The 23,070-nt window shown below is 35.1% G+C and overlaps 1 protein-coding gene across 6 annotated transcripts in view; it reads right to left on the reverse strand.

Moving 5' to 3' along the window:
- PIK3C2G (phosphatidylinositol-4-phosphate 3-kinase catalytic subunit type 2 gamma) overlaps nt 1-17,664 on the reverse strand; it is a gene marked incomplete at both ends in the record, with an annotated part of 352,092 nt that extends 334,428 nt beyond the window's left edge. For 5 of the 6 annotated variants that reach the window (XM_079715212.1, XM_079715210.1, XM_079715209.1 and 2 more), the window contains 4 exons: nt 2,840-2,954; nt 8,187-8,344; nt 11,939-12,021; nt 16,999-17,664. In XM_079715212.1, the coding sequence (XP_079571338.1) occupies nt 2,840-2,954; nt 8,187-8,344; nt 11,939-12,021; nt 16,999-17,664 (1,022 nt within the window). Of the gene's footprint in view, nt 1-2,839; nt 2,955-8,186; nt 8,345-11,938; nt 12,022-16,992 lie in introns of all 6 variants that reach the window. The other variant, XM_079715211.1, reaches the window with a different exon arrangement.
- Between the last annotated feature and the right edge of the window lie 5,406 nt (nt 17,665-23,070).

Raw genomic sequence — 23,070 nt, forward strand, 5'->3', positions numbered from 1 at the left:
AACAAATATTAATATATTAAAATGTGGTTTGAAAATATATCTTGTCACCCTTAAAAACTATGATACGTGTTTTCATATCAAGATATATGATATTGTATTTTTATTAATTTATAAATTCTATGGCATATTATAATGAAATTATGTTCATAATTTTACCACTATTTTTGAGTACTATTGGAGAGTTAGTTTTTTTCTTAGTATTAGAAATTATGCTATGGTGAATGTAGAATTTTGTATTTAAATCTTTTTGTATAATTATGATTGTTTCTTAGAAATATTTGTAGAAGCAGAATTGCTGAAACACATATATGTTTTCAACACATTTCTATAGACTTCTGACACATTTTTGACAAAATTCCCTTTAGAGAATGCTGTATCAGTTTAAATTCCTAGCAGCTGTTTGGATTTTGTCCATCATCCCACTGAATTTCATCATAATAAATATTTTAACAATTTGATAGGCAAAGGTGGCATCTCATTGTTTTAACTGCATGTTTGCCGTTAAACTCTTTAAGTAATTTCTTGTCCACTGGATTGCTATTCACGTTCTTAACCTGTTTTTTTATCTTGATAATTATTTTTTTAAATTTATGCACATTTTATATGTTCTAAAGCTATTAACATTAACATTTAAGCTAGTAAGTACTTACTTCTTTCCTCAGTATTTACAGTTTAAATACATATTGGTCATTGACTTTCCTTTGCACCATTTCCTTATTCTTGCTGTTAATCCATCTCTCTTTGATCTACAGGTAGTTGGTGTATAATAAAACTAATACTGCACTCACAATAGGACATTGTAATAACTGATGCATGGCTTTATGAATTCCTTAGCCAAGGAAAAAGGCGAGGATTATATCTAAATCATCTTTGTATTCTCAGTGATAAACCAAATCCCTTGCACACATGTGTGCTTAGTAGGTGTTGAATTGGACTGTTATAATCCCTGCACAACTGTGTATAAGTTCCACCACATGTTCCAGCATGAAGAACCATTTGCTATTTTCTGAATCCTGCTCATGGGATTTTTAGTATTGTTTTGTAGTTAAGAGCCAAGATTATGCAGGCAGCCAAACCTGGGTTTGAGTTCAGGCTTGACCCTACCAGCTTCCTAGTTGTGTCACCTTGAGCAAAGCCTCAGGTTGCCCATCTGTAAAATGGGTTATTATAGTATCTATATCATTGATATATTGTAAGACTTAGATGTTTACCCAATTTGAGACTAGGAAATAATTAGCACTTAATAAGTGACAACTATTATTATTATTATCATTGCAATCAAAGTTAGTTGGGTACTTCAGATGAAGTGTAGTACTGTAACTGTTAGAGTTTAAATTATTACTTATTGCATTATTAACTTATTACATGTTACCCATGTTCCCTCTACAGAAAAATATGAACAGATTATCCAAGTCTTTAAGGACATATTTTTAAGACAAATTACATAGAAATAAAAAAATCTGAATGAAATATATATTCCTTTAGATATTAGAAAGAATAGTAATGAATATTCTGCTTATTAATATATATCAATACTGATAAGCTGTTACTCTTAAAAAGCAAATTCCGGATATGTACATATCCTTCAATTTCCATTAGATAATAACTGACAGTAATTAATCTACACTAATACTTGGCAACTTTCCTAACTTAATAAACCCACATAAATGAATTTTAATAAAAATAAATGAGTATAAAAACATTTCAGAAATCTATTATGTTTATACTAACGTGAAAAAAGAGTGAAATGATTTTGTTGTAGCTGGAAACACAAAAAGGAGATGCAGGGGACACGGGTTCGTGCCCTGGTCTGGGAAGATCCCACATGCCGCGGAGCGGCTGGGCCCGTGAGGCATGGCCGCTGAGCCTGCGCGTCCGGAGCCTGTGCTCCACAATGGGAGAGGCCACAACAGTGAGAGGCCCGTGCACCGCAAAAAAAAAAAAAGTCACTCATAGTTAACATTACACAATAAAGGAAAATTACCGACAAGATATTTTCAAGCACATTCATAGTGGAATAACAATGACAGTAAAAATGGATGTCTCAAAAGAAATACATGTTTACTTTCATAAGACTGTTGTCAATCTTTAGGTACTTGTAGAAACACAAAGAGGAAATGTAAATACCAGCAGAGAAATATGCAATAGCAGGAGAGAAATATTTCCTTTCTTAAAGTTGTATTATATTTTCAAAGTTGGTCTTTAAGGAATTTTAGGACAAGAGTTATTGTGGTACACTAAGTAAGTTTTCTATCAAATAAATATTTGCAGTTTACATATATGAGAACAAACTTTTCTAATTGTTTTAGTGAGCTGCCTGAATAAAGAATTGAAGATGGTGTTTTAAAGCTTAGACTTTTATGAAAATGTTGTAAATATAATACTCAAACCCTCTGTGATTTTGAAAAATCAGTGTTTAATCAACATGCTAATATTATTCCAAGTCAAAAAAACTACTTATTACAAAAGAATTTATTTTTTAAGTTGTCAGTCCTACTAAGCTTCGTTACAAGTAAGGTAACTTGGGTTGCCCAGGATTTTCTTGATTTCAAAACTGAAAGTCCCATGTCCTGGGAGCTGCTTCAGTCTTGGGCAAACTGAGATGGTTGGTCACCCTAGTTATGGGTTACTTAAATACATGTTGCCATAAATACACAAAATACAAAAGAAAACCAAGAATAAGACTGTCAATATGACATGACATTTTAAATTCACCTTAAAGGGAGGAAAATTCATTATAAGAGTATAGTGTTTGTACAAAGTCTGTTTAAAAGAAAAGAAAGTGCTGCTCAATATAGATTATAACAATGATCCAAATTTACCTTAATAAGGTACTTACTTTTGTAAAAATTCTTCATAGCCACATATACTTAGAAGATAATTTTGGGGTGATGACTGGTCATTTGTACAAGAATGTAGAATTTCTGCTATTAGGTCTTTGACAAGATAATTAGCTAAAAACAAAGTTGAATAATAAAATGTTAATAAGAGCATATTATATATTGGCTGGGAGAAAGATTTTGAGCACAAAAAGTGATACATGCTTTATGAACTATTATAACTTTCTAGCTCCATCAAGAGGAGTTAAAATGAGATGCATCTCATTTATTAGTCTGGTTAGATTTGGAGATTTTAAAAAAAATATTCTTTGCATTTTCTTTGATCAATCTGTCTTCAAATAACCGAACAGAGCTAGGTATTTCATTCCTCATTCTAAATCTTTGGTAATTATAGCTCTGCATAAAAAATATTCTACTGTGATTACCCTTAGGGATTTGGGAAATGCCAAAGAGATTACACAGTGAGTGCTAAGTGGCAAGCCAGGAATCTAAATCTGTCATCTTCCAAAGCCTGTGCTCTTAATAATTCCACGTTTTCACAACTCATCACTCTTCCTTTCCTGTGTAGGAATCACCCCAGGTTCTGTCTTGGACAACGTTATAATAACCTTGAAGAACATGTACTCTCTTTCTTCACCTTCTCTGGGACTCAAACTGTCAGCATATTATAGGGTAAAGTTCTTTGCCTTCTCATATTCACATTCCATGATATCCCCCTACCAAACTCTTACATGCATATGCCATTTAATAGTGGCCAGAACCATGCTGACTTGTTATGATTATATTTGTCTGTGAAATATTTTTCTAATTGTAAATGATAAATAGTATGGGATTCATTTATTATCATATGTGATAATGGAAATTATCTGTTATATATATATTATCTATCTATTTATCTGTCTATCTATATCTCCATGCTTTCAACGTGATCTGGAATGAAAGTTAGTGCAACAGATTGTACTGATGATCCTTAATGAGGATTTGAACAGCATACTGCAAACACTCATTTGCATTTATTTGAGTTGCGTTTTGTTGGCAATTCTGTGTTTAAGTTTCTGTGACTTATTTTACTGCCACACCTTTTTGTTTGGGAAAGGTTTTTGACACAGACTGGCTCATAAAAAGTAGTGCAAGTGATATTGTTGGACTTGCCATGAAGAAAAAAACGGAAGAGTATTATAATGTTCTATTTAAAAGTGTAGGTTTTATGGTAGATCAAGTTGTTATCAATAAAACGGTTGGAGAAACAAATGGTAAAGATCATCATGGGAATTAGAGATTGTGGAAATGCCCTGACACAGAAGAGAGTATATCAGACATGCTACTGCTTGGGAATATTAACTGAAATGGTATGAATTGAAGCAAGAAGAAAATATGGCCACAGGCAAAATCATGACTGTAAAGGCTTTGACAAGAAGGGGAGAGCATTACCAATATAAGATGGCAAGAAAATATCTCTAAAGACACCAGTTTATTATTTATTTATTTATTTATTTATTTATTTATTTATTGCGGTACACGGACCTCTCACTGTTGTGGCCTCTCCCGTTGCAGAGCACAGGCTCTGGACGCGCAGGCTCAGCGGCCATGGCTCACGGGACCAGCCGCTACACGGCATGTGGGATCTTCCCGGACCGGGGCACGAACCCGTGTCCCCTGCATCGGCAGGCGGACTCTCAACCACTGCGCCACCAGGGAAGCCCGAAACCACTTTATTTTAATTCATTTGACTTTTCTGTTTCCAGGACTGTGTCCCCTATGGTGTTTGGGGTATGCATGCATTCATTATTTCACTACAATCGTCTTTGCGGTTTACATGAAAGACTCCATAATCCAGTTTCTAGCTATTACTCCTCTCCTGTGCTTTGGTGTGCTATCTCCTACTATTTGCTTCATGTTACTTTTTGGTTGTCTCATTTTTGCTTCAAATTCAGCATGTCTAAATCTGAAATTATCATTTTTCTCCTTGAACCCAAACATTAAGTGTCTGTGAGTTAAACTTCTCATCCATATTTTAAGCCAACAAGAACTATGGCTTCTTTTAAGTAGACTTTATACCTGTATCTTCAATTTGACAGCTAATATAACCCTTTTTCCAGTTTCTCCTAGTCTCCAACTTCATACAATCCTTCTCAATCTGTTGACCAAATTACCTACCATACTGAAAAGATTAAGGCCCATTTGAGATTCTTTAATTATGCTACTCTACACCTTAAATCTAGTTTTTTTTCTGCATCCTTCTCTATCCCTTTACACCTCTTGATACATAAGTATCACTGCTTTTTATTGCATCTTACTTCTTCACATGTGATCCTTCCATCACTGGTTTCCAGTTCCAGCAATTTAAAGCCCCTCTCTTTTATATATTTAATATCCTCCACTCTAAAGATGCTTTTGTCTTTTCTTTAGGATGTTTTGTTTCTATTTAATATTCCAGTATAATCTCCTCTTCCATTCTATTCCCTTAAGATAGTATCTTATTTATTTATTTATTTTATTTATTTTTACCTCCTCATTACTGCCAAATTTCTTTAAAGTGTAGATAACTTCTGCAAATAATTCTCAATTACTCTTTAATCTTGCAAACTGACTTCTGCTTCCACCACTTTGCAGGTCACAAACAGCTTCATGTGTCATCTAAATCTAGAAGGTAGTTGAAAGTAAAGACACTGGCTCTAGAGTAACTTTGGAATTGGAAAAAAGGACAGGGCAATCATCTTCACTGAAGTGATAGCTGAAGACTGTAGAACAGAGAAGTCCTTGTTCAAAACACCTGCTCTTCCAGAAGGATTCTATTTTCTCACTCTGGGAGAAACAATTCTCTTTGGATGAAAACCTCTCACTGTCTCGTCCTCTTTGCTTATCTAGGTTTCATTATTCCTTAAGTTTCCAGCAACTTATTGGTCATTCTTGAAATGCTTTTCAGACTTTTGTTCTCTAGAGCACATCTATATTATTAGTAAAACACTCATATAAAGTGGTGGAGGGATCACAGTTTTGGCATAAAGATTATCTTAAAGTGAAAATATTTGAAAACTTATCTTCACTTTTCTTATCTGACTATAGCCAAGACTCCCTAATACAGGTGCTATCAACTTTCTTCTGAGAGAGTTTCCTGCAACTTCTGGGAAGGAGACCAACTGCCCATCCATTAGCATAAAAAGATATACATGTATTTCCTTACTGAAGCTCTAAACACCTCCCTCCTCACACACACTTTTACATTAACTTTTTATGTAAACATTTACCTCTGGGTTTCAGCAGCTTACACATTACTGAGTAACCCCTGCATGCATGTATAAGGAAACCTTTTGTCCTGTTAATTTCTCTATTGTCAGTTGTGTCACAGCCTAACCCCTCTTCAAATTTAAATGGGCAGAAGACAAGTTTTCCTCCTAATAGCAGCATATGCTACTCTGTATATTTTCATAAATGTGTCCTCTCCCCTCCTCTGCTTTTTCCTCCTTCCCCTCTAATCATCCCTTCCTCCCCCTTCTTCTTATAGACACTTTTACTATCTTTGAGGCCACAGACATCCTCTTTACCACTGTACATCTCTAACACTAAAAACAATGACCTAATCACTTTACTGAAACTTCTTATAAAAGTCAAAAATGGCCTCTGTTTTGTCAAATATAATATTGGAAATTAAATATTATAAATTGGAAGAATAGGAGTGGTCTCCCTAGTTCATAATTATTTCCTCTTCTCCAGCAACTTAAGTCAACATAACCCAGGTGCCATTCTGATTGGATCAAGGTACAGCACTATTGATCTTGGCTGTGCAATCAGAACTCTGGTTTTAGAAATTTGAAAGGGGATCTGAAAGCAGCTCTTCTGCCCCTTTCCTGTTTGCCCATTTCTGTTCCCCTCTAACCTTGAAAGAACCTAATTAACCTGTTGATTCTTTTCCTAGATAAAAAGAAGTAAGATAAAGAATTAAGTAGTTAAAGAATGACTAGTTCTCTACCCACAATGGTCTCCTTAGCAATCCTGCAGGCATATCACACAGGCAAGATAACATCTGAAGAGAGAGTCAGCCTGCCTTCGCAGAATGGAGAACAATGCATAACCCAATCTCCTGCCTCTACCATTCACTGAGATTCTTCCTCCCCTTTCTCCCCTTTAAGAACTGTCATGGCTGAGCAGAGTCTTTGGAGTTGGTCTTGGGACATGAGTCTACCTTCTCCCCAGATTGCTGGCTTTTCTGATTAAAACACCTTTTCTTTCTATTGACGTTTGCCTCTTGATTATTGGTTTTTGAGCAGCAAGCAGCCAAACATGAGTTTGGTAACAGATCCAATAGGGAGGTTGAACTTTCTTTAGATCTCTGGCCAAATAGCATTTAAGCTTGAGAGCTTAGCTTTCCATGTGTTGCAGAAAAGTAAGGGAAATGAGTCAGCAGAAAGCAAGAGAAACATAAGAAGAAATTATACAGAGAGGAGATGAGGTGAGACACATACAGGAATTTTGGACTGCCTGTACATCAGTGTTTTATTCCCAAATCTTTGCTGAATTCCTACTCTTAAATTCTTTAAGAAATCCCTGTAATCTTAAAATTTTTCTTTCTGCTTACATCAGCAGGAGTTGGTTTCTGTTAGTTTCAAACCAGATGGTCCTAACTAATATTCCTACATAGCATTGTTATGTTTGCAGTCATCTGTACTAAGTCAGAGCCTTGGCTAGAGTAAGAAAGCAAATGAAGCAAAATACAGTGATAATAATAATGATGAAAAAAATTTATTGGACCATTATTTGTCAAGAAACAACAGTTGATACGCAGAAACTTGGTAGCAACTAATGTGTGAAGAACTAATATTGTTTTGCAAAATGGTTGATGGTAACAGTGAAATAAATATTAAACAACTTTAAAGAGATTCTAAAACTTTAGAGAAATGAGAATCATCTGGTGAGTTTGATAAAATACAGATACCTGGGATCCATCCAGAGGCTCCGATTCAGTAGAGCTGCTAACTATGCTGGGCTGTACAGGACTATTATAGTTCTCACTGTGGAGATAGAGGCTGTGTGACAGCCACTTTCACTTACATGTAGTCTTTATCTAGAATCTTTTTGAAATTTAGCTTTTATTTTTAATATGCTAAAAACTTGCTATACTTGCTATTTCATAGCAGGAAAATAAGGTGTCCTGGGGTGAGCTATGAAGAGAGTTCTAAAAAACAATAGCCAAACAAATATTAAAAGATTTCCAGCTGTTTTCCTCTTACTTCACTTCAGGGCAAAATACTAGCTAATACTGCTTCTTTTAATGACTTCAGTCTATGGACTCAAGGCAGCTATACCAGCTTTATGTAAATTTTTATACTTATTTGCAAGATTGCTTACCATATGGCATAAAATGAAGTTGTTGTGTTGAGTCATCAGTAAAAATATTTATATTAACCTTAGTATTAGAAAAGAACTTGTATGGAAATGCTGTAGTTGTGCTCCAGATCTTCCCCGAATTGGAATTAATGTCAGCTGCATGATATGTTCCTCTTATTCTGAAAAATATATGTGAAAAAATACTTAGGACAAGATTTTAAGAAACTTCATGCAGGGTTTGCTATAGAAGATTTGAAAAATGAAAATAACCAGCAGCCGATTTGTGGTATAGTGCTATTAGCTAAGCTAGATTGGTAAAGATTACAATTAAACCAAAAGCAACTGTAAAGCTCTGGTCTTTACGTTTTCCCTGGGGCACCTCATTTGAAGCAATTAAGAATACATTGCCACTTATAAAACATGAAAATTCACTCTGAACAGTGATTGCTTGCTTCACTGACATTGCCTTTTGAAGCATGAACTCCTCCCCTTGATTTTGGCTCATGCCTTTGTCAAGCCAGAAGTCACTCATTTATTATTTATTCATTTATTGATGAATACATTCTCTTGTTTGTGTCAAATTGGTAAATACCATTCTTGGCAGCCCATTTTCTTTAAATTTGGGGTTTTACACAAATCTTTGGCTTTTACGTAAATCATTGAGCCCAGAAGTCATTTGTACATTCTGAACAATTACTTACTGTGTCAGAAAGAGAATTGGAAAATAGTTTATCCTTGGAGTCAGAAGCCTCGAGTTTGAATACTGACTCTTTTTTAACTTAAAAAATTTTTTTTAACATCTTTATTGGCATATAATTACTTTACAATGGTGTGTTAGTTTCTGCTTTATAACAAAGTGAATCAGCTATACATATACATATATCTCCATATCTCCTCCTTTTATTCAGTAGTTTTATGGTCAGAGGCAAGTTATATGACCAGTTTCTTTGTTTGCACAAATGAGGATATTTATATCTACTTTAAAGGTTTATGAGAGAAAAGGCATATAAAAGACTTTTGTAGAATGTAAAGCAATATATCCATGTAATGTATCATAATTATCATTATATTATTACAGCTGAATCCCTGTAGAGCCATATTTTATGCCTACATGTAGAATTTAGCCTAAAATTATTTGTAACTAGATATTTAAAATGCTTTTGATGATGAATATGAAGTCCTAGGTTTTTTTCTGTTTTTGTTAATTTTGCAGACCTCTAAAATTTGTAGTGCTCTTCCTGAATGAAAAATTATGCATTCTGTGTATGCATTCTATGTAATGTATCATATATATTACATCCTTGGCATTTATTCTAACTATTTTTGCAGCATTAAAGTAGTGTAGGTCCATTGAAGTAGCTCTATCTCTATGCCCTTAAACTCTACCAAAACATCCCCTCCTTGAGGGACCTCACAAATGGAAAAGTGTGTATGCACCCAATGGGTCTGGCATGTATCAAAATCACCTTTTTTTCTGGGTTCCATCCCCAAAGTTTTTGATTCAGTAGATATGTGGAGGATTCCCCCCCTCTCCCCAATTTTTAGTGGTTTTCCAGATAAGCCAGTACTACTGCTGCTCCAGAACTGCAGTTCAAGAACCACTGCTTAGGATAAAGGTATGGGCCACTCTTCTTTGTTTTACCCTACAACAAAGGTTTGGACTCCAGTTCTGAATTGAGGAGCTTTATGATCTAGCATTCAACCATATGATAAGGTACTACTCAATGTACACATACATGATTTAACCTTCTACCATTTTGGAGAATTAAATTTAAAATGTAAATTCATGACTGATTCTTTCCTAAACCTTTGCTGAGCATCTACTGTGGGCCAAAAACTTTTTTCATGTGCTATGACATTTTATTGTATTTTTAATAAAAATATGACATATTTCTTGAGAGATGTGCCTTAAAAGTATGTCACAACAAGAAACCAAATCCCACAAATTACAGAGCCTCTTTAAGGGTGTATGGCGGGAATTAGGTAAGGTTATTTAAATGTTAGAAAAAAAACCACTGATGAAATTGGACATATAAATCCATTCTATATGGCTTTCCAGAAATTTTGGAGGCTCTCTTAAGAAACTTGGCTTTCAAATTCAGTTCTGTCTTCTTTGAATTAAGAGCTTTGGATAGCACCTAGCACATATTAGGTCCTCAAAAATATTTGCTATTGAGTGAATAGTGTGTTTGTGTACAAAATAATTAAGCATATATAAATTTAATTAACCTTATATGAGTATTTGTCAACAAAAATTATAGAAAACCAAAAAAAATGTAAATATAACACTTATCTTCTTTTTACTACTGTAAAGTTTATTATTGTTTGGTTGTCTTTTTTAGTACTCATGGTTACTTTGAAAGAAACCATTGGAAAAAAATTCCATTTAAGAATTTAAAAATGTACCATGAGCTACTGGCAAACCATCACATAAAATATTTTCACGTCACTATTGCATTCACAAGACTTCATCAAAGAATATTATATTCTCTTGAAAAAAAAACTGATGGGAGAGACGAATAATAAGTGTTTTTTGATGGAGCTATACCAGGTATTACCTTGTGATATTGAGAGAGCTATTTCTTCGCTTAGAGGGTAGAAATTATCACATCTTAGATTTAAAATGTCAAGTTCCTGGCAATGCTTGTCAGGTTGTTACAGTGGGTAGCTCATTCCTGACAGAATCAATATTGATATCTGTAAAGATCCTAATTAGGAATCCAAAGTGCCATTTAAAATATTCTTCTGTGAACTGGAGCAAGAAATTAATTAAAGATTGAATATAGGTGCACGGATTTGAACTGCTTTGTTTTGTATTTTGTATGTGTGCCTTTCGGTTCTTCCAATATGGTGACAAGTTTTTTAACTTGACTTTGCTTTTTTGTTTGCTTGCTTGTTCTTCATTTGAATATCTGTCATGCATTGACTAGTTATTAGGCATTCAGATAGCCTTTTAAGGCAGTGATTAAATAAATGATTCAAATCTTTAATCCCAAATGATTCTTTAGCAGGCCACTGCTATAGCTGATAAATAAGCTAATGTTTATTTATATGTATATTTATTATATTTAAAACAACCAAAAAAGGATAAAAAACAAGATAACTAAAATGTAAGTGCATTAATTTTTCAAAATTTTCAGGAATCTTAGCAATAGAAGAGATGGCATTATATAAATTTTAATTGATAATGAGAGATTGGTCTTTAAAAAAGAAGCATGTACCTTTATAAGTTCTTTTTTTAGATTAGCAAAAAGGGGATCTGGGATCTGGGATCCCCTTGTGATCAAATTTGTTTTTCAGTGGACAAACACCCATGTACTTGTTCAACATTCTGGCAGCCCATTCAGGGTAAGATTGAGTTATTGAGCAGAAGCTACTCTCATCGTTCTAAATAGTATATCCCAGGTAAGAAGGATAAATCTATGCTAATTTGGGACAGAGCCAAATAAGTCAGTCACTTATGTGCCATTAAATGAGAAATTAATTCACTGCAAACTAAGCTATCAACAAACAGCAAGGGCAAGACTGAAATTATAAAACATTTGTCTGTAGCCAAATTTTCAGGGGAAAAATATATTTGACTATAAACAACAAAAGCAATACCAGAAGTTGATTAATGAACTAATTTGTCATAAATTTATACTTTTAACTATGTTAAAAAATTATAGAGCTTTAACATTTTACATGCAAGATTAGTCAGTTCAGTGATGTTAAAATAGACAAATTTATGCAGGTACAGAAATTTCTAAGTTTAATGGAATAGCAACACTTACTTTTTTACTTTGTTGCAAAAGGAGGCCAGACTTCTATTACTGCCCTGAGGTACTTCAACCAGCTGAATGGAGCAACCTGTCAGCTTAAAATAAAAACTGTTAAATTAAAATAGTTTGGTGTGGAGAAAAGATTAATACAATTCTAAAATTTTTATTTTGTTTTAAAAAGTGATTATGTTTTTAATTTTATTTATTTATTTATTTTTGCGGTACATGGGCCTCTCACTGTTGCGGCCTCTCCCGTTGCAGAGCACAGGCTCCGGACATGCAGGCTCAGCGGCCATGGCTCACGGGCCCAGCCACTCTGCAGCATGTGAGATCTTCCCGGACCGGGGCACGAACCCGTGTCCCCTGCATCGGCAGGTGGACTCTCAGCCACTGCACCACCAGGGAAGCCCTTTAATTTTATTTTTAAAAAATTTACTGAAGCAATACATATGGAAAAGTACATAAATTTTAAATATATAATTTGAGTTTTGAGGAATATATGCAACTGTGAATATTAATATCCAATCAAAAAATATAGAACATTTCTATCACTTTAGAAAGTTCCCCCATATCTCCTTCTGTCAATCTGAACATGTATTTGGTAACTGTTAATTCAGATTTCTATCACCATAGATTAATGAATGTGAATGTGCTCTTTTGTTTCTGGCTTCTTTCACTTAAGTGATATATGTTTTAAAATTCATGTTGTCATATGTATCAATAGTTCATCTTTTTTAGTTACCTATTAGTAGTATTCTATTGCATGAATATTCCATAGTTTGTTTATCCATCTTCCTGTTGATAAACAGTTGTATTGTGTGTAGGTTTGGGGTATTGTAAAGAAAACTATTAATTTTCATATACAAGTGTGGTTTGGACATGTGCTTCACTTCTTGTGACTAAATCCATAAACGGCTCAGTTAAATAATTTTGCTTTATGTATTTTGGAGCCACTATTAGGTATATCTACATTTAAATTTATTATGTCTTCCTGATTGACGGTTTTATTATTATGAAATGACCCTTTTCTTTCTCTAATAATACCCTGCGGGCTTCCCTGGTGGCGCAGTGGTTGAGAGTCTGCCTGCCAATGCAGGGGACACGGGTTTGTGCCCCGGTCCAGGAAGATCCCACGTGCCGTGGAGTGGCTGGGCCTGTGAGCCATGGCTGCTGAGCCTGCACATCCGGAGCCTGTGCTCCGCAACTGGAGAGGCCACAACAGTGAGAGGCCCGCGTATCGCAAAAATAATAATAATAATAATAATAATACCCTGAGTTAAGCTTCATTTTCTGATATTAATAACCACACACAGCTTTGTTTTGTTGGTTTAATGCTAAATATTTTTATTTTTTTAAACTTTCAACCTATCTGTGCCTTAGTTTTTCAAATTTGACTCTTGTAAAAAATAAAGCCTTTCTTTTCTATCTAGTTTGTCAATTTCTCCCTTTTATTTGGAATATGTTTAGTATATTTATGGGTATTGCTGGATTTAAGACTGCCGTGTTCATATGTACTTCTAGTTGTTTCTTCTGTTTTATTTTGTTCTTCTATTTCTCCTTCCCTGATTTTTGCAGTTTGATTTTTTTATCCCGTTTCATTTAATTTCTCTGTTGTATTTTTAGTTTTTCTTCTTTGTACTATATTTTTAGTGATTATACTAGCTTAGAACTTACAATATGCATTGTAAATACTTCACAGTTTACTTAGAGTTAATATTGTGCCACTGCATTTAAAATGTAAGAATTTCCAATAGCAGATAACATTTACCCTCCCTTCATCTTTTATTCTCTTGTCTTTTATCTTTTGTTTACATATACAACAACTCTGACAATGAAATGCTGTTTTTTTGCTTTAAACAGTCAGCTGTCTTTCAAAAAATTAAGTAGTTTTTCATATTTACTAACATATTTACCATTTTTGCTGCTCTTTTTTCCTTTCTATATTCCACCTGGTATCATTTTCTTTGCATCTGAAGACTGACTTCAGTATTTTTTGTGTGCATGTGAGCTGACTGATTTCTCTCAACATTTGTTTATATGATAATATATTTATTTAAAAATTTCAAGCATTTACTCAATCAGTTATAGAAGTATGGATTCTTTTCTTTTTTTATAGAGATTTAAAAATGCTATTCCACTGTCATCTGGCTTCCATCGTTTCTGATGAGATAATGCTTTAATTCAGATTGTTGTTCCACTGCATGAAATTTTTTTCCCCCTCTCTGCCACTTTTTATGTTCTTCTTTTCAACTTTGGTCTTCATATGTTTGAGTATAACATATCTACATGTGGTTGTCTTTGCATTTATTCTGTTTGGGATTTATTGAGTTTCTTAAATTTGTAATTTGATATTTTATACCAGAATTGGAGAAAATTTCAGAGCATTATTTTTTCAAATGAATTTTTCTCTCTTTCCTTTCCTCTCCTGCTAGCATTCCAAAATTATCCATGTATTAGGCTCCTTATCTCCTAAGTTTCTTAGTCTCTGCTCACTTTTATATAATTCTTTTATTTTCTCTTCTTCAGTTTGGGTAATTTCTATTCTTTTTCTTTTTTTTCTCTCCTTTTTTAAATAAATTTATTTATTTTATTTATATTTATTTTTGGCTGCATTGGGTCTTCATTGCTGCATACGGGCTTTCTCTAGTTGCGGCGAGCGGGGGCTACTCTTCATTGCAGCGTGCAGGCTTCTCGTTGCAGTGGCTTCTCTTGTTGTGGAGCACAGGCTCTAGGTGCACAGGCTTCAGTAGTTGTGGCGCATGGGCTCAGTAGTTGTGGCACATGGGTTTAGTTGTTCCGTGGCATGTGGGATCTTTCCAGACCAGGGCTTGAACCCTTGTCCCCTGCATTGGCAGGTGGATTCTTAATCACTGTGCCACCAGGGAAGCCCTATTCTTTTTCTTTCAAGTACTGTTTTTCCCCTGTCATCTTATATCTGTTTATTTTTTTTGTGGTACGTGGGCCTCTCACTGTTGTGGCCTCTCCCATTGCAGAGCACAGGCTCCGGATGCACAGGCTCAGCAGCCATGGCTCACAGGCCCAGCCGCTCTGCGGCATGTGGGATCCTCCCAGACCGGGGCACGAACCTGTGTCCCCTGCATCGGCAGGCGGACTCTCAACCACTGCGCCACCAGGGAAGCCCTCTTATATCTGTTTTTAAGCATACCCAGTGACTTTTTAACTACAGATACTATATTTATATTACTAAATTTTCCATTAGTCTTTGTTTTTTCATAGTTTCTAATTTCCTTCTGAGATTCCTCATTTGTCTACTCATTATGTCCATCTTTACTTCATCTTCTTGAACATCCTTTTAATAATCTCCTTAAAGTCCCTATCTGTTAATTCCAACATCTGTTCTATCACAGAATCTCTATTGACTGGGTTATTTTCTTGATTATGGTTCAGAATTCCCTGTTCTTTAAGCATCTGTGCATTTGTTATTAAATGTTGGATATTGTAGATGACACATTAGGAATTGTTTTTACAAAGTGTGCAATTTTTCTCTGGCAGGCAGGCAGTTAAGATCGTTTTGGTCTTGTCAGCCTCTATTTTATTTTTTGTGGGGCCACATGTAAGTTAATAGGTAGAGCACTTACTTTAGAGCACGATATTTACTCGTAAGAGATAGCTTTGTGTGATCTCAAATGAATGCCTGAAGTTCTCAGCTCAGTGTCTTCTCTTGCTGGGTCAGAACTTTGGCACTGCATAACTTCTACTTGTGTGTGGTGAACACAACCTCTTGGCCAACAATCTGTAGTAAATCTCACATAGACTCCTGACCCCCATGCATTGTATAGTTCCTTCTGTGCTCTGCCCTACAAATTACAGCTTCCTTTGCAGCCCAGAACTGCAGTCTCTGCCTCCTCAGTTTAGTGGTACTGCTGCTCAAATTGGGCTCCACTAGTCTGCCTAGCAGCAGGAAAGAGCCCTGAAGACACTAGGATGATCATAACAGCACTTTGGTGTTTCCCTTCTCTTAAGGATTGATGTCTATACTGGCTGTTGTTCAATCCTGAAATCAGTTGCTTCATATATTTTGTCTAATTTCATAATTGTTTTCAGTGGTAAGGGAAAGTTTAGTACTTGTTACATTGTCATGATCAGAAGTAAATGTTCCTAAGATTCATGCACTTTTAATACAGATCATTTGAGGTATTACCTCTTCTGCAAGTGCCTCAGAGACAATTAGTTGTTTCTTCTCTTATGAACTCATCCTCTCTATTATTTTACTGTGTTGCCATTATTGGTTTTCAGGTTAATTTAAGCAATATGCTCTTGCTGAAATCAGGTATTATGCGTTTTCTTCTTTGCATTTGTTATGCCTAATCATATATAGTTTAAGAATATGATAAATAGTTGTTGAATAAATGAAAAATCCTCTTGTCTAAACCTGTAAATTACAGCTGAAATAATGTTTCATCATTTTACTGTTTAATTCTGGTTTCACTTGTGTCTAGACTCCGTATAAGCAGAGAAATGTTCAAATATTATACAAGAACCTCTGTGGTTACTAAATGACTGGAAAACTACTAATGAAACCATCAGAATGAATTGCACAATGATTACTTAATTTCCTACTGTTGGAATGTTCCCAAAAGAAGTTGCCTGCCAACAGTATAATTTAGTAGCCTCTGAGTAAAAGGACATTTTTCCTGCCAATAATGATATGAAGTTTTAATTCATGGTAATATAACTCAAAATATAAATGTAATGAAATGTATGTATGTTTCTATGTGTGCATAATGACACAATAAGAATAGAAAATACTATCATTTAAACCTCCAACTATGATATTTTTATCTAATAAAATGTAAATACTATAACATTTTATTTAGTTTTGATGAAACCAGAACTTTAAAAATATTATAAAAAATTTTCTCTTTCTTTAGAAAAAATCATTAATTCAGGAACACAGAATTTGTGAATAAGTTTTTTTTCCCCAGAAGTTTTGATAATATTAATACATTCCCCTCATTAAGATTAGTTACTCTCATTACCAAATTAATGCAGCACATTATTGAATGATTCTTTCAGATTCATATTTTTAGGTTGACATATATGACACATACCTCTTTGTTCTTTGGCCATGTACTTTCCCATGTCCTGGGTAGAAAAGAACCTTTAAAGAGCATCAGAGATGGTTCCACAATGTTCATATTTCTACTGCTTTTATTTTCTTCTTTTAGCATCAAGTCAGTTGAGAAAGATGGATATATAGGAGGAATGCTACATTCAAATCCTATATGGTAGTTATCCAGTTCACTCCGTGAATTAATTTCATCCACACTAGTGGATGATGGAGGTAAAATATTGAATCTGTAATCATCAGCACCATGGTATTTTCCTATGGGGTTTCCCCCAAAGCTTTCTTTATTTATGTTTTGAGGATTTGGTAGCACGGAATGCCTAAAACCAATTACTCCTGTTTTATTAACTTGGTGACAGGAGAGTTCTGTGCTTTTAGAAGTGAATTCATTCAAGGATATTTGGTGTGCTTCATCTAATGAATGCCTTTTTGAGTCCCAGTGTGGTGCACTGGGCACAAAAATGGTGTTTTCTTCAATTTCTCTCTGATAGAGTGGGATTGTATTACTGATCTCATCTACTACATGATCAAAACCCAGACCGGTGTGGCTAGGAAAAAGAGGTTGATTTACAGAGTGAAATTCTTGGTGCTTTTGCTGCTTTTCATGTGATTCACTGGGATTTAGATCTGTTTTCCAACAATATGCCATTCTTTATTTTATGTAACTGAGAGGGTTGACTCTGCTCCAAATATCTCCTAGATGATATTATAAAAGATGATAGGAATTTTCCTAGAAAAAGCATACAAGGAAACAAAAAACTTTAATTAGAAATAAAAGAGCTTGCAAGAAAAAAATATGTTGAGTAAATACAAACAATTGTTTTGAAGTTTCTCCTTAGCAAATGAAATAATTCCATGAGTAATATAAAACTCCATCAGGGCTCACAATATTAAAGTCCGAGGGGGAGTATTGACTTCAGAGACATTCATGAAGCTCCTGTGATAGAAAAATAAGTTCACTCCAATTATGACAGGAGTTTCATGAATCAATCCAAAGACAATATTCCCCTTTGGACTCCTTTTCCTACTGAAAATCCACTTGCCGACAGCAGCATTATCTCCCTCAGTATTCAGTCATCTATCAGAATGCTAGTATACTAAAGTCTTTTTATTATCTTAAAAGTCTCTCCATGATCAGCAGTTATTCCATCCCTAGATACAGTCTTAACTTCTTTCTCCTCTCCATAACCAATCATCTTATAGGTTGGCTAGATCCGTTCATCTCTTCCCCAAAACTTCTTTAAATAATTGCAAATTTCTTTCATCATTTCTCCAGAACAACTTTCATTAAGTTTACTAATGAGTAAATTCAACTAATGTTTATCAGTCTCTATTTTATCTCTCTGCAAAATTTGAGTCCGTTCATTCACTATCCTTCTTATTTTAAAATTTCTTGCTGTGTCCTACTTTGGCTCTCTGTGACACTGTACTCTCTGAGTTCTTTGTTAGCTCCTTCTCAAGACTCCTTTGTCTATTACTCATTTTCTACCTGACCCTTGTCAGAGCTTCTTTTCTTCTCAATTATTCTCTTCTTGTAAGTTATTTCATACCTCCTGTGGTTTAAATTACCATCTATATGCCAATGACTCCAAACAACACGATTCTTATTATCTGCTCAGTGTCTCCACTTTGAATTTTTTTTTAACCTCTAAGAGAAAGTCCAAAACCTAAATCAAAATTCACCCAAGAACCTGCTCCTATCCTAGTGTCCTCTGTGACAGAAAATAACCCAGCCATTCACTCAGTTGTTCAGCTCAGACACCAGGGTTTTATCTTTGAATCTTCCCACACCTTTATTCTTCTACCTCCAATAAATCACAAGTTCCTGTAGGAAGTCTTTCTTCCTTTCTCTGTCTACCATTGCCACAATCCTAGTCTATAGTTTTCATCTTCTCACCTGCAATGTTGCATTGTCTCTGAAACTGCTTCTACATTTTCTGCAATTCATTCTTGTGTCCTGTAGTCCATTTTTTAATACTATAGTGTTATATTTAAGAGACTGACCATGTATCTCTCCTGGATATAGCTTTTCAGTGGTTTCCGACTGCCTCAGATAATACATATAGATGTTACATATGTAAGATTTCACTTTCCCATTAGATCATTAGGCCATGTTAGTCTTTCTCACTTATAACTCAGTACCTAGTACTTTGCTTTACTCAGACTAGTTACTCATTTATATTTATTGATCAGGTGATTTAATAAATTAGAAAAATTAAAATAGAATTATAAGAAAATAAAATTGAAAAGTATTTATGTCATTTTATGGAGTTAGTAATTCACTTAAAATTCTATGTATGTCTGTTAAAGACAAAAACATTTTAAAGGATAGTTATGATAAGTGTTACCTATCAAATATTATTTTCTATCAATGTGTTTTGCAATGGCAATTCATTTTCATTATACTGGCACCAAAAATTTACCTAAAATTCATGATCACCTGAGAAATAAGTGAATTAGATTTATTATACTTCAGTCAGGAAATTGAACTGATAGGTTTGAGAAAGATTTTCAAGAGATGTAAATAAAATGTGTATAGAAGGAAATATAGCAGAAGGAGGAACAGTCCCAAACACATTCTATGAGACCACCATCACCCTGATACCAAAACCAGACAAAGATGTCAAAAAGAAGGAAACAACAAGCCAATATCACTGATGAACATAAATGCAAAAATTCTCAACAAAATATTAGCAAACAGAATCCAACAGCACAGTAAAAGGATGCTACATTGTGATCAAGTGGGATTTATCCAAGGAATGCAAGGATTCTTCAATATCTGCAAATCAATCAATGTGATAAACCATATTAACAAACTGAAGGAGAAAAAGCATATGATCATCTCAGTAGATGCAGAAAAAGCTTTTGAAAAAAATTCAACACCCATTTATGATAAAAACCCTCCAGAAAGTAGGCATAGAGGGAGCTTACCTCAACACAATAAAGGCCATATATGACAAACACACAGCCAACATCATTCTCAGTGGTGAAAAATTGAAACCATTTCCTCTAAGATCAGGAAGAAGACAAGGTTGCCCACTCTCACCATGATTATTTAACACAGTTTTGGAAGTTTTAGCCACAGCAATCAGAGAAGAAAAAGAAAAAAAAGGAATCCATGTCGGAAAAGAAGAAGTAAAGCTGTCACTGTTTGCAGATGACATGATACTATACATAAAGAATCCTAAAGATGCTACCAGAAAACTACTAGAGCTAATCAATGAATTTGGTAAAGTAACAGGATACAAAATTAATGCACAGAAATCTCTTGCATTCCTATATTCTAATGATGAAAAATCTGAAAGAGAAATTACAGAAACACTCCCATTTACCATTGTAACAAAGAGAATAAAATACCTAGGAATAAACCTACCTAAGGAGACAAAAGACCTGTATACAGAAAACTACAAGACACTGATGAAAGAAATTAAATTTGATACAAACAGATGGAGAGATATACCATGTTCTTAGATTGGAAGAATTAACATTGTGAAAATGACTATTCTGCCCAAAGCAATCTACAGATTCAGTGCAATCCCTATCAAACTACCAATGACATTTTTCACAGAACTAGAACAAAAAATTTCACAATTTGTATGGAAACACAAAAGACACTGAATAGCCAAAGCAATCTTGAGAAAGAAAAACGGAGCTGGAGGAATCAGGCTTCCTGACTTCAGACTATACTACAAAGCTACAGTAATCAAGACAGTATGGTACAGGCACAAAAACAAATATAGATCAATGAAACAAGATAGAAAGCCCAGAGATAAGCCCATGCACATATGGTCACCCTATTTTTGATAAAGGAGGCAAGAATATACAATGGAGAGAAGATAGCCTCTTCAATAAGTGGTGCTGGGAAAACTGGACAGCTACATATAAAAGAATGAAATTAGAATACTCCCTAACACCATACACAAAAATAAATTCAAAACGGATTAAAGACCTAAATGTAAGGCCAGACACTATAAAACTCTTAGAGGAAAACATAGGCAGAACACTCTATGACATGAATCACAGCTAGATATTTTTTCACCTACCCCCTAGAGAAATGGAAATAAAAAAGAAAAATAAACAAATGACACATAATGAAACTTAAAAGCTTTTGTATAGCAAAGGAAATCATAAACAAGACAAAAAGACAATGCTCAGAATGGGAGAAAATATTTGCAAATGAAGCAACTGACAAAGGATTAATCTCCAATATTTACAAGCAGCTCAATATCAAAAAAAACAAACAACCCAATCCAAAAATGGGAAGAAGACCTAAAGAGACATTTCTCCAAAGAAGATATACAGATTGCCATCAAACACATGAAAGGATGCTCAACATCACTAATCATTAGAGAAATGCAAATCAAAACTACAGTGAGGTATCACCTCACACCAGTCAGAATGGACATCATCAAAAAACCTACAAACGATAAATGCTGGAGTGGGTGTGAAGAAAAGGAAACCCTCTTGCACTGTTGGTGGGAATGTAAATGGATACAGCCACTATGGAGAACAGTATGGAGGTTCCTTAAAAAGTCTAAAAGTAAAACTACCATATGACCCAGCAAACCCACTACTGGGCATATACCCTAAGAAAACCATAGTTCAAAGAGTCAGGGCTTCCCTGGTGGCGCAGTGGTTGAGAGTCCGCCTGCCGTTGCAGGAGACACAGGTTCGTGCCCCGGTCTGGGAAGATCCCACATGCCGCGGAGTGGCTGGGCCCGTGTGCCATGGCCGCTGAGCCTGCGCGTCCGGAGCCTGTGCTCCACTATCGGAGAGGCCACAACAGTGAGAGGCCCGCGTACCGCAAAAAAAAAAAAAAGAGAGTAACTTGGGCTTCCCTGGTGGTGCAGTGGTTGAGAGTCCGCCTGCCAATGCAGGGGACACGGGTCCGTGCCTCGGTCTGGGAAGATCCCACATGCCGCAGAGCGGCTAGGCCCGTGAGCCATGGCCGCTGAGCCTGTGTGTCCGGAGCCTGTGCTCCGCAAGGGGAGAGGCCACAACAGTGAGAGGCCCGCCTACCACAAAAAATAAATAAATAAATAAATAAATAAATAAATAAAAAGAGTCATGTACCACAATGTTCATTGCAGCTCTATTTACAATAGCCAGGACATGGAAACAACCTAAGTGTCCATCAACAAATGAATGGATATAGAAGATGTGGCACATATATACAATGGAATATTACTCAGCCATAAAAAGAAATGAAATTGAGTTATTTGTGGTGAGGTGGATGGACCTAGAGTCTGTCATAGAGGGTGAAGTAAGTCATAAAGAGAGAAACAAATACCATATGCTAACATATCTATATGGAATCTAAAAAAAAAAAAGTTCTGAAGGACCTAGGGGCAGGACAGGAATAAAGATGCAGATGAGAGAATGGACTTAAGGGGAAAGGGTAAGCTGGGACGAAGTGAGAGAGTGACATAGACATATATACACTACCAAATGTAAAATAGATAGCTAGTGGGAAGCAGCCACATAGCACAGGGAGATCAGCTTGGTGCTTTGTGACCACTTAGAGGGGTGGGATAGGGAGGGTGGGAGGGAGATGCAAGAGGGAGGAGATATGAGGATATATTTATATGCATAGCTGATTCACTTTGTTATAAAGCAGAATCTAACACACCATTGTAAAGCAATTATACTCCATTAAAGATATTTAAAAAAGTGTTAACTAGGCAATTAATGTATAAAATGTTACTCCAAACTATTCTAATCCATGGGTCACATATATACATTATCTAGCCATAATCCCTTTTTCAGGAATTGCCATTTTTTCCCCTTCACGTTAGTAGTGAAAGCTCTGCTTCATTATAGCAAATTATACTCTTTCATTTATCTCTGTCATGGAACTCATATTTTGTCAGCAGGTGTGACTTTACTCTGACGACCATAGTTAATATCCTGTTCCAGTCTTCCTTAGCCTAGCCTGCTCTGGCTTAGCTTAGATACAGTACATATGGCTATATTATATTGACTTTTAAATTTTTTGTGGTTTCAAGAGAACTGAGTGTTTTTTAATTAGTTTTAAAATTGTCTAGAGCCATAAAGG

Source organism: Hyperoodon ampullatus (genome assembly GCF_949752795.1).
Source record: "Hyperoodon ampullatus genome assembly, chromosome: 11".
In the NCBI taxonomy this organism is placed as follows: Eukaryota; Metazoa; Chordata; class Mammalia; order Artiodactyla; family Ziphiidae; genus Hyperoodon; species Hyperoodon ampullatus.